The sequence below is a fragment of the Thermomyces lanuginosus genome, assembly GCF_041956635.1.
Source record: "Thermomyces lanuginosus strain ATCC 200065 unplaced genomic scaffold VTN49scaffold_19, whole genome shotgun sequence".
NCBI classification, from domain to species: domain Eukaryota; kingdom Fungi; phylum Ascomycota; class Eurotiomycetes; order Eurotiales; family Trichocomaceae; genus Thermomyces; species Thermomyces lanuginosus.
The window spans coordinates 275,824-292,352 of NW_027192353.1; the positions used below are offsets into that span (position 1 = coordinate 275,824).

The 16,529-nt window shown below is 54.3% G+C and overlaps 6 protein-coding genes across 6 annotated transcripts; 2 read left to right on the forward strand and 4 right to left on the reverse strand.

Moving 5' to 3' along the window:
• Positions 1-1,330: 1,330 nt before the first annotated feature.
• On the forward strand, positions 1,331-2,868 carry VTN49DRAFT_699 (uncharacterized protein; the record flags this gene model as incomplete). The annotated part of the gene is made up of 3 exons (XM_069415208.1): positions 1,331-1,745; positions 1,802-1,941; positions 2,011-2,868. 3 exons carry the CDS (start codon positions 1,331-1,333, stop codon positions 2,866-2,868), a joined length of 1,413 nt encoding a protein of 470 aa, XP_069271059.1.
• Positions 2,869-3,182: 314 nt separating this feature from the next.
• On the reverse strand, positions 3,183-5,392 carry VTN49DRAFT_700 (uncharacterized protein; the record flags this gene model as incomplete). Its single annotated transcript, XM_069415221.1, has 4 exons — positions 3,183-3,439; positions 3,502-3,687; positions 3,740-5,279; positions 5,348-5,392. The coding sequence occupies 4 exons, from the start codon at positions 5,390-5,392 to the stop codon at positions 3,183-3,185; spliced, it is 2,028 nt and encodes a 675-aa protein (XP_069271060.1).
• A 758-nt stretch (positions 5,393-6,150) lies between these two features.
• Positions 6,151-8,304, reverse strand: VTN49DRAFT_701 (uncharacterized protein; the record flags this gene model as incomplete). Its single annotated transcript, XM_069415232.1, has 1 exon — positions 6,151-8,304. One exon carries the CDS (start codon positions 8,302-8,304, stop codon positions 6,151-6,153), a length of 2,154 nt encoding a protein of 717 aa, XP_069271061.1.
• Positions 8,305-10,284: 1,980 nt separating this feature from the next.
• Positions 10,285-12,167, reverse strand: VTN49DRAFT_702 (uncharacterized protein; the record flags this gene model as incomplete). The annotated part of the gene is made up of 4 exons (XM_069415243.1): positions 10,285-10,487; positions 10,542-11,499; positions 11,550-11,647; positions 11,702-12,167. The coding sequence occupies 4 exons, from the start codon at positions 12,165-12,167 to the stop codon at positions 10,285-10,287; spliced, it is 1,725 nt and encodes a 574-aa protein (XP_069271062.1).
• Positions 12,168-12,825: 658 nt separating this feature from the next.
• On the forward strand, positions 12,826-14,225 carry VTN49DRAFT_703 (uncharacterized protein; the record flags this gene model as incomplete). The annotated part of the gene is made up of 5 exons (XM_069415254.1): positions 12,826-12,841; positions 12,929-12,974; positions 13,023-13,071; positions 13,123-13,732; positions 13,783-14,225. The coding sequence occupies 5 exons, from the start codon at positions 12,826-12,828 to the stop codon at positions 14,223-14,225; spliced, it is 1,164 nt and encodes a 387-aa protein (XP_069271063.1).
• Positions 14,226-14,947: 722 nt separating this feature from the next.
• VTN49DRAFT_704 (uncharacterized protein) lies at positions 14,948-16,469 on the reverse strand (the record flags this gene model as incomplete). The annotated part of the gene is made up of 10 exons (XM_069415265.1): positions 14,948-14,981; positions 15,040-15,209; positions 15,267-15,516; positions 15,570-15,710; positions 15,765-15,802; positions 15,870-15,892; positions 15,950-16,111; positions 16,173-16,258; positions 16,338-16,369; positions 16,422-16,469. The coding sequence occupies 10 exons, from the start codon at positions 16,467-16,469 to the stop codon at positions 14,948-14,950; spliced, it is 984 nt and encodes a 327-aa protein (XP_069271064.1).
• Between the last annotated feature and the right edge of the window lie 60 nt (positions 16,470-16,529).

The window sequence follows — 16,529 nt, forward strand, 5'->3', positions numbered from 1 at the left end:
AATAAAGGGGACCGGAAAGCGTGGGAGATACGTCCTAAAGCCACATGCACACTCCACCATCCCCCTTGTTTATGATCCCATCAGTCCCCCTTGAAGAAACCGTTTGATCGATTTCCTGTTTCTGCATGTGAAGTCCCTGATTCTGATCCCGCAGGAGATTTGACAGCGGAACTCTGCCCAAACCATCCTTAGGTCCGAGTTCAAATAAGAACCGCGTTTTTGTCCAGTGTGATCAACTCAAGTCAGATCTTTTTGCTCATTTTCTGCCGCACGACGGCGTCAACTGGCCATCGTCTCTGGTTGAGTTGGCAGGTTGCTGTCCTCTGGGTCTTTTTACTCTGGGACCCGAACTGGTGATTGGTCATCCTGTTACAGCTTGTGTTACGGTATTACGGTTTCGTTGCGTCATTTCGTTCTGCTCGCGTTACGATACAGTTTTTGTTGAGACTTTACTTTGTACCCTCAACTTTTTCGGGCCCTCGACATCCTCCGCCATTCTTCTCCAAGGGTCTAAAGAGAAGGCGGCCAGGGTGTCGTGACGATCTTTTTCTACCCCCATTGTGCGTTGTCCTTCTGTCACGATTATCTAGTGTGGGATACCATACCGGGGTGTTGGTATTGACCGTTGACATTACACCTGTGAGTGCTACCCCCAAGCTTCCCTCCATGTGATTTTCTCCCCCTTCCAGCGCCCTCGGCCTTGATCAAAATGGCCATGGGCGACCGAATCAAACGAACGGAACCGTCCGAGCTATCATGAGCTTTTCACACAGCCCGCATGCGAAAAGGTCCCCCGCTGTTGGATAGCTGCAGACTCGGCCAAAACCCAGACTCCCTTTCCGACGCGTCTGGCCGCATGGAATCGCCTGATTTAGAGTTTGCTTACCTATGATCTGACACGCTGTTGGATGCAGTTTGCTCGAACCGTTTTGCTTTGCGTGCGACGAGTTCTTCGCCTTTGGTATTGGACGGTCGCACAGCTGTCGTTCGTTGATTGATCACATTCCCCGGTCGATCCAAAGCATCGCGCCGATCACGATCGCCGTTGCCCTTCCGCTACCCTCTCGAGGCCGTACTTTGATTCCCATGTAGTCCGCTGGATCGGGTTCCCTCTGTATACTGTATCCATCGAACCGTGTTTTTGTCTACCTCCGATCGCTCATTTCCGGAGACCCTTGAACGACGTCCTTACCGGCCGACCGAACGGTCCTATTGCCTTCACCGCCCAGACATCTCAAGTTTAATCGGACGGCCGGACATTGCTCAGGCCAGGAGTTGGCTCTGTGATTGTATAAACCCGGCTGTGGCTGCCTGCTAAGGCAGGGTACCTATGGACATCACAACTATCTTGAATCGAAAAGGTTCTGTTGCCATCTCAGACCCGCAGCTCCAGGCGCAGATAGCGCAGGCGGCTCAGCTGCAGTCGCAGTCGGTGCCAGATATGTCAGAACAGAGCACCTCACAACCAGGGGAACATCCTGTGCTGTCATACCCTTCCAGCACGCAAGCCTCATACACCATGTCCCATGGCCCACAGGGTGTTCCTCAGGTGTCACATCCGGACACGGGCATGCAGATGATGCAGAACCCTTATATGCAGCAGGTGTATCAGCCCCAGCCGCAGCAGGTGTCTCAAGAACAAACGACGTCGCGAGGGCGAGGGACCGGAGAGCCGGCACCGCGAATATTCCATTGCTCGACATGTAGCAAGGGTTTTGCGCGACGGAGTGATCTTGCTCGACATGGTAAGGATTTCTTTTCATTTGCTCGCTCTGGACACTCCCCGTTCTAATAGATGCAGAGCGTATACACAGCGGAATTCGACCTCATGCGTGCGATTGGCCGGGCTGCGGTAAGCAGTTTATCCAACGGTCGGCATTGACCGTGCATTCTCGAGTTCACACGGGCGAGAAGCCGCACATGTGCGAGCGATGTGGGAAGGTATGATATTCCGCACTTTGAACATGATAGCGTGCCAACAGGGTACTTACGGAATCGGTTCCTATGCAGCCCTTCAGTGACTCTTCATCCCTAGCGCGGCACCGCCGAATCCACTCCGGAAAGAGACCATACAAGTGTCCCTACGCCAACTGCCAAAAAACATTTACACGCCGCACGACCCTAACCCGACATCAGAACCACCACACTGGGACGCTTGAGGAGGCCGCCGCACAGACCGAGGCCAACCTGCGACAGAACAAAGAGCGGGCCGTGACTCGGCCGCCCGAAGGCCCGGTGTACTCCGCCGCGACGTCCGCACAATCAACTCCGTCCCCCGCTCAAGCACCATCGCTATCTCCCGCCAGCGGGGAACTCCCGCCGCTGAACACAATACGCCCGACGAGCGATTACTATCTCGGCAACGGGTCGATCCCGCCGCACATGCGCAGCGACTTTCCGCCGCAGAATAGCCCTCGGGCCTCGCCGACAGCGACATCACCCTCGCTGTCCTCTTACGGCGGGAGCGGGGGCGGGGGCGGCGCCGCCGGGCATCCGCGGCCGTCGATGACGTCCCACCCGGCGACCTACGGCCCGCCGCAACCGCTTGAGCCGCCCGCGACGACGGACCAGCGGCCAAACAGTGTCACGGGCAGCCCTCACATGTCCAGCATGGGGTGGGCTTCACCATCGCACGCATCCATCCCGTCGCCCGGGCCCTCACATGACTACGGGTACCCCCCCGCTGAGACGTCCGCCGGCGGCGGCGGTGGTGGGCCCTCCTCTGCGCCCGCTGGCTACCCAACCAGCGCGATGCCACCCCACATGTACTTTGCCAACTCGACATTGAGACGGCCGGGCGGCATCGAGCAGGACAATTACGACATGCGGAGTGCGCGGAACAGCGGCGACTGGTCGACCGCGGTGTGAAAACAAAAACAAAAGTCCTATCCTTTCGTTAATACTCTAATAATCTGCCTAATCATCCTTGCTTAATCATCTTTTGGCGCGGGTTTCGGGTGCATTGCGGAGGTGTTGGGTTCCTTTCCCTTATTTCCCTTGCATTGTTGATCTCTCATACTTCTTTTTAATCCTGCGACACTCTCGTTTCCTTCGCTCATACTTTTTAATATCGTGCATGTAATTACTAACTACCCTATACCATTGTATGTATGTCGCCAAACTGGGCATGTAATAATAGAGATGATCCGAACTCCATCCATTCCGATTTCCCTCTCTCTTTTTTAAGACCGAACCAACCCTGCCAACGCCTGGAGTAACCACGATGATGACGATGATGATGATGATACTTTTAGCCCATCACAAGAACACTCACAGCCCGTATATGATGACAAATTGCGAGGATTCGTCGTCCTGGCAAGCCCACCGCCAGTCTCCTCGTTACTACTCCCCGAGGTCAGCAGCCCAAATCGGAGAATCACCTCGCCGATGGTTACGAAGATGGAGATTATGATCAGGACGATGATAATCCACGTTTGATCTGTTTGCAATTCCTTGTTAGTACAGGAGCCGGGGGGGAAAAGAGGGGACGAGGGGATGTACTGGATGTATTTGCATCCGCTATCGAGTCGGAGAGGATTTCGGTGAGGTCGAGAAAGACGCGACATCGCTCGTTGAGGACTTGAATTCTAGGCTTGATTTCGAGGTACTCGCGGACGGCGATGTAGAGGGGGTAGAGGGTGGGTTCGCTTTCCCAGAAGAAGGTTGGGACATCAAGCATATTTGACGCTGATATATTGTCAGTTGGGTACTATGTTTCGAGGGAGAATGGGGAACGTACAGAGATTCACCTCTACTCGACTCTTGAAGAGTCGTCCTAAAATGCGGAATACCTCGTCGCGTTTCATGCCTAGCTTGCCTTCGGTGGCGAGCCGCCGCGGAATGTCCTTTGCATCGGCCATTTCCTTCGCCATAGCCTCCTCGAAGAAGCACAGTTTGGTGCTCTGCGCGATGGCATGGCTGATGGCCAGCTTGATCATGTGGTCGCCGCTGCGCAGCGTAATCATATCGTTGTATACCCGCGGTCGTGGGATTTCGGTCGAGTATTCAAAGTGGAACTCCTCGGTTTCAAAGTCTTCTTCTGCGAGGGGGTTCGTTGCGAGGGGTACCGAAGGGGCCAGGGAAGGTTGCCCAGGGCTGCTCGGAGTTGTTGATGAGAAGGTTAGGTCGGCAAGGATGTCCTTTTCTTGGTGCTCGGTGAAGTTCCAGAAGACGACTACGCCATAGCTAAAGACGAACATCTCGGCAATGTGAAATACGTTGGGTGAGATGCGTGGTCGGCCCGGGCCGGGTTTTCCTAGCGTTTGGCTATGTGGTCCTGGTTGTTGGTCCGGCGGCGCGACTGCGTCTGTCGCGGGTTGGCCGCGACCTCCGCCGACAGAATGTTCGTGCGCTTCGCCCGGATACTCCTCATGGTAGTCCCGCTGCTCATTACGCTCAATCTCCTCGTCCAGCACGACCTTGCCTCCCGCGCTCTTGAGAACCGGGCTGCTGCGCACCCGATATCCATTCCTTCCCGGCAGCAACGGCAGGTGATACGCCGTGTAGAGACAATCATCGTACAGCTTTGTCCGCGCACCATGCCACTCTTTCACAAAAGCTGCCGTCGGACCCATCTTATACCCTTGCGCCGTGCAGTACGCCGTCACGCGCGGCAGCTGCTCCGCGCGCCGCGCTTTGGGCAGCCGTTCCGCATACGACTTCGCCTTCTCCGGCGGCACTCGTCGCCGCCGTAATCTCTCCTCCTCCGCCAGCAACGGGGCAAGCTCGTTGTCCTCGTCAAAGTCCCCACCCACTAATCGCTGCTGTTGCCGCCTCGCCGCAAGATCGTCAAGTAACTGTCTCCGCAGCGTCTCCGGCTCTATATTGCGTTCCCGCGCTAGCCGCTGCACGGTCTCTTCATCCAACATCCGCACTGCCGGACCCTCACCTCCCTCGCCCTCGATATCTTCCGCCCCATCCGTTTGCGTCTCCGGCAACAGCACTAGCTTCTCCGTGACTTTGGTCGACCGAGGCGGAAGTCGCGCCTGCGCCGTTAACCGGCCAGCTGGCACGCTGCCGGCGACTCCGCCCATTCCGCCGCCACCGGCCATCATTCCGGTGCTCGACGCTAATCCAGCCGAGGACGACAGCCGCGATCGCGGCGAGCGCATCTGCGGACGCTGTTGCGGCGGGGGCGGCGGTCGCCGCTGGCGCATCGACGGTACGTCCGACGCATACTGCAGCACGTTATCAACGGTGATCAATCGGGTTGCGGGCGGGACGGCGGATCGTCGCGATGAAGGACGCTGGGAATGTTGTTGATTGCGGGAATCAGTGACCTTTGTTTTTTTTTTAATCCATCAGCAAAAAAGCACAGAAGAGCTTTCGAAAAAAAAGAATGCTTTACCAGTACCGAAGGATTGCGTCTCCCCGAGTCTTCGGACGGCGCCATGATTGATGAAGTAATTAACGATCAAGATATTCTCGCCATGGAATTATTTCCGGATGCAATTATTTTTCAATCGGGGCCATCAGCAAAAAAAGGTAGACAGGTTCCCCCTCTACGGGAGCTTCTTTTAGAATGACGTTGATGGGTGGTTCCGCTTGGAGGGTGGTGTTCAATACGGTAATTTACAGAGCGGCCGTATGTTATGTAACAAAGAATACGAGCTGGAGGGCTACCGGTGCAGCGGATCCATGGGGTGGAGCTCTTGGCATGAGATCATGATCCTAGGCTAAGCCGGTTTAGGTTAGGGCCCGTTTGGGCTTTCAATATATGGAATAATGGGGCAAGGCTGAGCAGCATCACGCGAAAAAAGGAACGGGGTGAAACGAAACAGGTTACCACTAGAGAGAGGTCAGGGTAATTAACAGGTCAGTTGATAATTATGGCTTGCTGAGTACTGTACATGGCTGTAGATGGCGCTGTCATTGTACGTGCAACACCCCGATCAAATCATGTCTAGCACTTTGCATCAGAAAATCCAAAACATGATCCCTTTGTAAAATGACCATAGAACCATGATGATCCCAACTCCGAAAATCAGCCTGCTGATACACTCTGCATGCAACCGTAAAACTCCGGGAAATGCGCTTGAGTATCCCCTAGGCCAAGCACCTGCCAGCTTGCTCACTTTCAGACCGTCTCAAACGGTCTCAAGACCGAAAAGTCCCAGTCCGATCGTGGAGTCGCAGCGTCGTACGAGCACGTCACAATGACCGCAGCCGTCGGTCCTCGTCCCAAATTTCCTTCTTCATCCGCTCCAGGCGCGCGTGCTGCTTCATAAGCCGCTCCAGGTCCGCCGCTGGGGGATTCGTCTGCTTCGCCAGCGTGTCGTGTAGAGCTCGGTATTTCGCGTAGTACCGCTTGAACTTCATCGACTTCTCCCGTAGTCGCTGACGCAGGAGCTCGCGGCTCATGGGCGGTGACGCACTGCCGGAGCTGATTCCGCTCGGCGACATCGACTGGTCTGCACATTGCCGCTTCGCATCGCCCGCATGCGAGTTCAGTCGGCTGCCACCACCGGCGGATTCCGGCTCGGCTTGTCGTTTGTTCCCTTCTGGTTGTGGACGGGCCGTGCCGTTGGTCTTGGCGGCAGTCTTGGGTTTGGCCGAAGCGCTGTTCGGACGAGGCTGTTTCGAGAGCTGATTCATCAGCGGTGACGAGCTGGTCGAGCTGGCTCGACTCGAAGGTCGTCCGGATGCGTCACCATCGATGCCGTTCATGGACGGAGACGGGGCCGGTGATTGCTTCACAGGAGATGTAGGTCGGGGCCGTGAGGACGGCGGCTTGGAGGAGGTGAAGGATGTGGCGGGCGTGGCATTTGGTGTCGTCTTGACGCTGGATTGTTGCGACGGAGGTCGCGTGGACGGCCGGCTCTCGGTTGTAGCCGCCTTGGCTGTTAGTTTGGAGTCGGCCTTGGCTTTCGTCGTTGCTTTCTCCGTTTCAGCGGCCGATGCTTTGACAGTATTCTTGTCGGAGCTTTGTGACGGCTGCGGCGGCGCGTCCACCATCTCTGTATCGGAAACATCTGAGTCGTGCACAAACTCGGCTGATTTGTATTTGGTTTCGTTTTTCGAGCGGCCCTTTCGCTCAGTTTTCTTCGTCACTCGGCCTGATATGGTGGTGCTCTTGGACTTGGCTGATGCGGCCTTCTTGGCTGTCGCCGCCTTCTTCTCACCCGCTTGTTTCTTCCCCGAAGCGGCGCCCCCAGATGTTGTGACTCTGTCAGTCTCACTATGTCCGCCATCGGCCTCCTTATTCTCGTCAGAGGACACCACCCGAATTCGTGGCGTCGTCGGCTTTTGCATCGGCCCCGTCTGCAGGTTCAACCGCGACAGACACTTGCCCTTCCCTCGCTCCTCCTTGGGTAGCAGTTTCTGCCATAGAGGATCAGAGCGGGATACCCGTTGTCGGTCGAAAGCAGAGATGGCATTATCAATGGCTTGTTGACGGTCATCCTGGCTGGGGTAGGGAAAGTTCCATACATCCAGCTCTTTGTAGTATCGGTCCTTCAAGTCGTACTTGTCTTTATCGAACCGGTTCTCTACCCCGTATTTCTGAATCAGCACCCGACAGTCTTCTATGGATGACCGCGTGGTCTTGGCAAGAAACTTGAGGGACACCGCCCGCACGGCCAGTAAATGGATGAATGGCACTCGCAGGGCTTCCAGTCGCATTTTCTGCTTGCTCTGCGGCGTCGGAGTGGATGGCGGTGGGGGAGCGCCTACGGTGATCGACGTCCGGGATGCGCCGAAACTGTGCCCAGGACTGCTGGAAATGGATCGATTGGCGGCACTTTGTTGGAAGAATCGCTCCTTCTCCCGGTCAATCTTTGTGGCCGGCATCCGCGCCAGCTTGGCGGCCTGCCTGCCCGTCGCTGACCGACTATCTCCCGCTCCCAAGGCCCGCATCCCCTGAATGTCGGTGATCATTTGTGTTCTCTTGGACTCCTTGCCTCGCTCAAAAGCGCTGAGCTTTTGCTCGAGGCTGGCCAGGGCCTCGTCGGTGGCCGCGATGGCCTCCTTCGCTTTCTGGACCTCGAGCCGGTGGCTCACAACCCCGGCAAAGTACACATTGTTTTTGTTGGAGGGAACAGTGCGGTATAGCTCTGATCGATGGGTCTCGACGGAGGAGTGGAACGACTGGCTCTTGTTGCCGTAGTAGAGCGTGTGGTGTTTGCCGAGCCGTATTCGAGCCTTTTGGTTGTCTCGTAGGCACTGAACGAGCTCATCGAGGGTCGACTGGGCCAGGTTCAGTCGCAGAACCTGGATCGGCTTGCCTGAAGCGTCCGGGGTAGGGTGTCCGGGGAGCTCACCCCGGCGGAGCAAGAGACCCGACTCGGGAACCGAGAGAGCGGGCATGGCCACTCCACGAATCCAGGGACACACGACCTTCTGATGCCCTGAGAATCGGCGTGTGGACGAAGGAGGTGGAAAGACGTTCTCAACACCGAACCGAGAGGGAGGCAGCTGGGAAAGCTGGTGATTCAGCTGTGGAGGCGAATGTCGGAGGGCTGCTCCATGGGTCGGACAGCAACAATGAAACGACGGCCGGCATTCACCATCAGACAAGGAGAACACAGACCTTTGAATGGGCGGCCGTCAGCGAGAATGGGGTTCGTCAATGGACGAGAATGGCGGACAATGACGCTGGGAGAGGGGAGAAACGAGTGAAACAAAGCGGGCGAGGCGTAATGGGCGGTACCTGCTGTAAGGGAGACCCGGCCCATACGGTAAATACGGGACTCCACTGGCCGGAACTGCCACCCGCGGACCACTGCGGTTGGCCCCGCTCCAGGATGCCCTATTAATAAGATATGTTACCGTCACAGCGGCTGCGGTAATGACGGGTTTTCGTTACAAAACTCGTAATATCTACAACGAGGACCCCAAGACTCCAAGTCAGCCATGGGCAGCCTTTCATTGCTTGGCAGCATGATGTCCATTTGCCTTGTCGCGGCAACTCTTCTCGTTTCCGATCGCACGGTTGTGTTGGACAAATTGCCTTGGACCACTGTTCAATGTGTGTCCTCTGCCCTGGCTCCGGAATCGTGTTCCCACGCCCGTGCGCACGAGCTGGTCTAGCAAGGGACATGCAGATTGCTAGCTGATTCCATCTTCTTCTCAAGCACCAGCCCGTCTTGCAAGAAGAGCCACGCTATGCTGCAGTAGTACCTAGTCCTGAGATGATTATCAATACAACTCGCCATTCCGGCTAACCTGCGCCACGATGGCCAGAGTGATTGAATGTGGCGCTCCACTGCTGACTTAAATGCTGCTATGTGACTCGCTGCATTCAAGATGTCACAGCTCCTCCTCCTCGTGCAGTCGTCGGTGCACGCAGCTTGCAGTGGTTGGCCAAGGTCCTGCGTAACTCGTAGTCATCAAGGGGCTCTTGTTCACTCTTGAACGTTTCCCTGCAGAACAAAAAACGCCCGGATCGACTGCAGATCACGTGCGGATCATCGAGCTATTCCTCGTTGGGAATTTTTCAATACACCCCGTATTCTTCCGTCGCCGTACGACACCGTACGGATCTTCTGTACCGAATCACCAGATCAAAATCCTCTCGGACGGCTCGGAGAACGGAAGGAAAAAAAAAAGGATCATACTCCTCCAGTTAGCACGCACAATCAGCTCACATTTCCCAGTTGCCTTAATTCCCTTGCTCGTTCCGGCGGGGCTGGTCGGCAGACTCGGCCTTTTGCCCTGCTGCCAGCCTCGCTTCTCTTCACCTCTCGCAACGCAGCCTTGGCAATAACCAAGACGCCAAGACCACTAGCGCCCATTACCGACGCTGATTGGCTGGAGCGACCCCATGGGTTGGACAGGTTCCTGAGGCACCACTTTCCCACTCTCCCACTCTCCCCGCAAACGGCGAGACTCTGCTAAGTTCCAGAAGAAACCCAAGAAACCCAATTCCTTGAATCCATCTTCGCCATGATGGGCCGGGTTCCCTGGTAAACCCTTGTCCGACAAGCGGAGATTCATCGGCTCATTTTCTTCTCTGTTTCCTCGATAGGATTGTCCTCGGATATTTTCATGGCCTGGACCTTGAGTCTATGACGCTAGATGGGGAGTTCTGGAATAACTGCTTCATCGGAACATATCGGTGAGAGCCAACCCGCCGAGCACGGGCTCTGGCCGGAGATATTCTGCTGCGGAAATACGGTCACGGAAATGGCAATTTCTTGCTCAATGAATTCTCCGATGCGAAGCTATTGAAGTTGGAAGTAGTTACAGTAGTTATTGGAATTTCATGCAATTCATGCAGTGAACTAACTTGTTCAGCGTGGGTCATAAGCACGTAGTCATAACGCACTTCCTCATCTAGAAGCGAGTCTACCGGTTCATCTGTTCAAAATACTTCTCCCATCCAATCTCTCGGATCTTGGCGCCCTTGACCTCCATATTTTCCACTCGCGCGGCTTCCGCATAGGCCTCCACTTTGCGCTGGATTTCTGGGTCGAACGATCCCAGAATCCGAGCCGCCAAAAGCGCCGCATTGGTGCTGTTGTTGATACCCACCGTAGCGACGGGAACGCCTGTCGAATCAATTAGCTTCAACGCCCTGTGTACTGGAGGAAAAGAAAGCATACCGCGCGGCATCTGCACAATGCTGTACAAACTGTCCACTCCGTCCAATGCACTGCCTTTGACCGGAACTCCAATTACCGGCAGCGCCGTATGAGCTGCGGCCATGCCAGGCAGGTGCGCGGCCCCGCCGGCCGCCGCGATGATCACCTTGATTCCCCGCGATGCCGCCGTCGAGGCGTACTCCGCCATGTAGTTGGGCGTCCGATGCGCGGATGTGATGTCCACCTCCGGCTCGATCCCGAACGAATCGCGGAGCAGCTTCAGGCCCGGCACCAGCGTCTTGAGGTCGCTGTCTGAGCCCATGATGACGCCGACGGTGGGCCGAGGCTTAGAGGGACCCGATTTGACGGGTGCTGTCTTGACGTCGCTGCGCTGTGCCCGCACTTCATCGACGAGGTCGATCAATGGCTGAATCAACGTTTCCGCCTCGTGCATTGTAGCTCCGGTGACTGTCACATGGCCCATCTTCCGCCCCGGTCGGGCGGCGCCTTTGCTGTAGAGATGGACCGCTGCGTTCGGGATGGAGAGAGCCCGCTCGGCGACCTTGAGATGCGAGTCTGGCGTTGCACCGCCAATGATGTTGAGCATGATGGACGGCTGCCGCAACTCAAGGCTCTTTGGTGGAATGGGCAGATCAAGAATGGCTCGGAGGTGAGCCTCAAACTGTGATAGCCCGCAGCCCTCAATGGTGTAGTGCCCGGAGTTGTGGATCCGGCTGGCCACTTCGCAGAGCAAGATCGAGTCGTCGCGAAGCAGGAACATCTCCACACCAAAGACTCCTTTGCCTTCGAACGCGGCGACCGCTTGCCGCGCCAATGCCTGTGCTTTCTGGTTGATCTTTTCAGAAACATTCCGTGCCGGAGCATATACAAGCTTGCAGATGGAGTCTTCCTGGACTGTCTCTACGGTAGGATAGGACAATACTGCATCTTTTGTTTTGACAACCATGACGGCGAGTTCCTTGACACGTTAGAACAGAGAATGTCGATTCCAGTCCACAAGATTCTCACCATCTTGAAGTCCGCCCATTTCTCTGCAAACAATGGGCGATCCTTGAGCGTCTCGAGCGCCAAGGGAATGTCATCTTTGGACCTAACCACGTAGTTTCCTACTCCATGTTAATTGAATATGTTGATTGAAAGATGTAGATCCTATCTCGTACCTCTCCCGTCGTAAGCCAAGGTCTTAGACTTCAACATCAAAGGCAGACCCAGCTCATCTACAATCTTCGCCAGCTCCTCCGGAGTATTCTGGGTCAGCTCCTGGTACTCCGCCATGGGGATCCCATGTTTGGCCAGATGCTTTTTCTGTTCAAACTTATTCTGGATGATCCGAATGGCCTCCCAACTAGGCTCAACCCGGACCCTGGACGCCACTTCTTCGAGGGCTTCGGTATTCACATGTTCAATCTCTGCCGTCAAGACATCGCTGACCTCGGCCAGCTTGAGGACGGCATCCTTATCGTTGAAATGACCAGTTACATGGTCATCATGAGCGGTGACCTGCTTGGCAGGCGCATTATCCGCATCCAGGACGTTCAATTGAATGTTCAATCGGTTGGCGGCCTCGGCCATCATTCGGCCCAATTGGCCACCACCGAGCACCCCGACCTTTGGTGAGTTCCACATTGTCTTTTACTTTTCTTTTAAACAGGACGGCGCAAGACACTGGGATGAACCCTAATCCAGGAAGAGAGAGCGCGGGGAATCTGACAAAAAATTCCGTTCACGGTGGGATAGTTATCACGTGATTCATTGCGGCAGGTAGATCGACATCTGGTTGATGCGTTGTGTCCAACATGAGAGTTGAATCTCCAGTTCCGATGCTGTAGTTATTGAGATTCGAAAAAACATGCACGATCAAACCCGCAGGCCAATTTGTCATGACTTGAGAATGTGAGCAGTTGCAAATTCGCAGTTATTGAGCCAATCAGGAGTTTCTTCTGTCAAATGAGTGGTCAACCTTAGGCTTCTTTCTCTAGTCCATATCATTTATTGGCCAACAGAAACACTGCTAGCATGAACTGTTCATATAAACAACAGATGGGCTGCAATTGTAGCCTGAAAATTGCCTGTTAAATAAGAGAAATTTGTCCTGCTGTGACGTCTTTCTCTGTTTGGCTAAGGTTATCTTGAAGCTATCGCTGTGCCCAACCAGCCAGTCAGCATCGTCGATCTGCTGCCAAGCGGGAGATCCGCATTGCATCGCGAACAGCCCCAGCAGAAAGGCTCAACATTGCGGTCGTTCAAGTCGGCGCGTCCTGCCTTCATTTCGAACCCAGTCAAGATGTCTCTAGGTCTAGGTATGTGGCGCGCCAGCATAGGTCTGGAATTTATTTGTCTTTGCGACTCGCCGATTGCTGTTTACCCCTACTAACCGTCGCTGGTAGATGAGGAGCTCCTGGAGAAAGCCGCAAAAGATGGCTCAATGGACCAGTACGCGCCAGCAGGCCATCAACAGGGCAGAAGCTAATAAATCCACAGTAGCAAATGGCCGGCGCAAGTCGACCCGATTATCGACCGCATAGAACAGGTACGCTCGATCCAGCTCGACTGATCCGCCCACTTATTTACCCCGTCTTAGATCGTTCGCAACGAGTTTCCTCTACCCAGATACCCTCCCAGTTCGCCCCCAGATGGTCCTCAGCAAGATTCCTTTTCTTCTTCACTTGCAACTCCAGCCATCAGCTCGTTTCAGAGCAGCAACAAGGAGAATGCCCCTCCGCAAGACCAACCACTTTACCCCAACCAATCAGACTCGGTCGCGCAATCATCAACGGCCAGCGGGCGCGTTCCTGATGCGCAATTACTGCAGGACGCTCTTCATCCTCAACTCCTTTCCCTGCTCACTTCGATTAAATCTTCACTCCGTTCTCACTTTTCGTTGAAACCGCCGCATACCATTCAGCGCTTGGCCGAGCTGGTTCTTCGGCCGAAGAAGCACTATCGCACTCTTCCCGCGTATTTACGTGCGGTAGATCGGGTCGTGATGGTCTCCAGCACAGCCGATGTTTTTCCGCTGGCTCGCACTGCTGCACAGGGAACAGATCTGCCAAATGGAGCGATCAATGGCACCGGTGCGGGCTCACTGGTCGGCGACGAAGCTCTCGGCAGTGATGAGTCGCTAGGCGGTGCTTTGCTGACGCCAATTCCGTGGCTGTCCAATACGGAGCAAACTACAGGCTCCACAGAAGGTATCACTCTTTCATGCACGGGGCTCACTGCAGCGGCTGATCATTATCAGACACGGGTTCGCAGTTGGATACTGCAGCGCAAAGTGATTCAAGTCAGCAAGAGGGAATTATGGATGCCGATACATTAGCAACCACGCAAGATAATGCCAAAGACCATGATAACGAAGGCGCATCTGACAACGCGCAACCCTCCGATGAAATCCCCCATGCGCGTGGTCCTGCGATTCTTGGAGTAGAGGACTTGGGACTCCAAGACGGCCGAGGCGTGGAAATAACTTTGGAGACCGGCGAAAATAATACAGACGCCAATCAAATATCATCTGGGAACGACTCCAGCATGGAGGTGGACATATCGCATAGCATCGGCACCGATGCCGATGGCGACGTTGTTGCTGACCAGCAATTGTCGACAGAACTCGCGCAGGACCAAGACATGTCCTCTTCTCTTGCAGAAAAACAACAACCGGCGGAGCCCATGACGACCGCAGGCTGAGTGCTATGTATCTCATGGCTACGACAATTTGATTCTATCACGACCCAATGAGTTGTATTATGATACCGTGTCCAAAGACCAATGACCATGATGAAGCGAAAGTCTTACCACGATAAACGGGAGACAGTTCTTTTCCATGTAGTCACCCTCGCCCTGTACAGCTAAGCAGAAATTCAGCAGTCGTAGTCAGTATTCTCGGCTCGACATTAGTCGTTGACTACGCACTCCGGACAACATGATTCCGAAAGCAGCGGGCCGAAGCAAATGAAACATAGTTCATTGCCCGAGACTATACCCTTTACCTGGAGGAAGGCTACGAATGCGCGACATGAAGAATATGGAATGGAAGCCTAGAATTCTCTCCAGCCGCAAACCACGGTTACTTGTATGCTGGAAAGGACGAGAGAACGCATGTCCTCAATGAGGATAGCACTCACAATATGATGATTGCCTGGTAGTATGTACGGATAGGTGAGCAGCGAACTTGATCGGTATTTTAGGAGCTTGCCGCCTCTGTTAATTCGCAAGTCCGATGTACGTATTCGTTTTTCGGTATTCAGTTGAGAGGCACTTAGTAGATTGTAGGTGATTCAAATCTACAGACGAAGAACGATAACAAAAGAAGGCATCGCGCACATTACCAAAAACTTTTTTTGATTTGCGAACTACATCCAGTACGAGTGGGTATATACAAAAGTCATTCATCCCAGGCTTCACCTTGGTCATTTCTCAGGACGCTGGCCATAGACGACATAGCTGCGAAAGTCATTCCCGATTAGTTCTATATTTCCGACAAGGCTCCGGGGATACTCACAAGTTGAAAAACATGTGAATATTTCGATTTCGGCCATCATCGCGGGCCTGATTGGCAAGAGCTAAGACTTCCTCCTTGGTCCACTGCTTGTATCGTGTCAGAGCGGCCAGAGCGAAGCCTTCAAAGCCATTCGCTTCGGACGCGGCCTGGGCCCAGGCGCCAACCTTCTTCTGTACGAAGACGTCAGCTGAAAGTCACCAATTCCTGTGACGCAAGGGGGAACTGACAAGATGAGGATCCTTTGGCCAGACACCGTATGGAATGGCAAGCTTCTTCACGGAGATGTTGACGAAGCCGGCATCCTTGAACCATTGTTCTAGTTTTGGCCCGGGACGGACCTCGTAGCCTGCCTTCTCGAACGCGCCGTAAACTTCATCGTAGTATCGTTTTATCGCAGTGCCGTTGTGGCTGCCGTCTTCCGAGGTTGGATAGCCGTCCCAGTCCTGAAACTCAACCCAACCGCCGGGCTTGACTGATCTGTTTTTTTCGTTAGAAAAGTAGAAGAAACAGGGCAAAATTTCATGGCATACCGGTAGCACTGCTTGAGAAGCTTCCCAAAGTCTTTAATTGCAACGGCCAGAAATCGAGCATGAATAAAGTCGAATGGGTTACTTTCATATGTCCAGTCCGACGTAATGTCGTCCACAAGGAACTTGACGTTCGGGGGAACCCTGCCTAAGCCGTCAGTCGAGTGACTCTGCTTCGATTTCCTCGGTCAGACAGACATGGTTGTCTGGGTTGGGCTCAAGTCGCAACCGATCACCTGAAACCGGACAAATCCAGACTCAGCATTCTATCCATCTGGAATCGCTCCCGATAGTGTTCGTTACCTCTGCGTCGCGGTGTTGGTCCGCTGTATTGAGTCAGCATTCGTGTCTTGCGTCGCCCAATCCCAGCAAACAAAACTTACCAAAATCAACTGCCCAGATTCCCGTCCCGGTCCCCAGGTCAATCACCCGTTGTGGTTTCTTGATCGGGGCCAGATAGAGTTTCTTATGCAACAGCTCGAGAAACATCTCGTGCACCATGTCCAGGCGCTCGTTTTCTGTGTCGTCATTTGGGAGTAGGTATGCTGGGAATAACGATTAGTTTGAAATCCATGGATTGCCGGGCAAGAAGAGGTTAGCTCCTACACCCATCGCGGAATTTGTGGTAGCGACGGCCATTCTCATATCGGTAGTCGAGCACGGACGAGGTTAGCGACGCGCTGTATGACGACCTATACGTATGTCGAAGAACATTTGTGAGTCTGCGTTCGAATCCGGAGCGCCAGAGCGACATGACGGCTCGTCACGTACAGTTGGTCGCCATAAGTCGTGTCATTGTCATACTGTGCGAGTTAAGCAACGCGCCCGCATGCACCGCAATGCATAATATCCTACCGAGGTGTCCACTTCAAGTTTGGCTCCGGTGGTGGTCCGCTCCGCCATGGTGAATTCTCTGTTGAATTGCTGGAAGATTGATGATTGACTGATCACAAGTTAAAAACC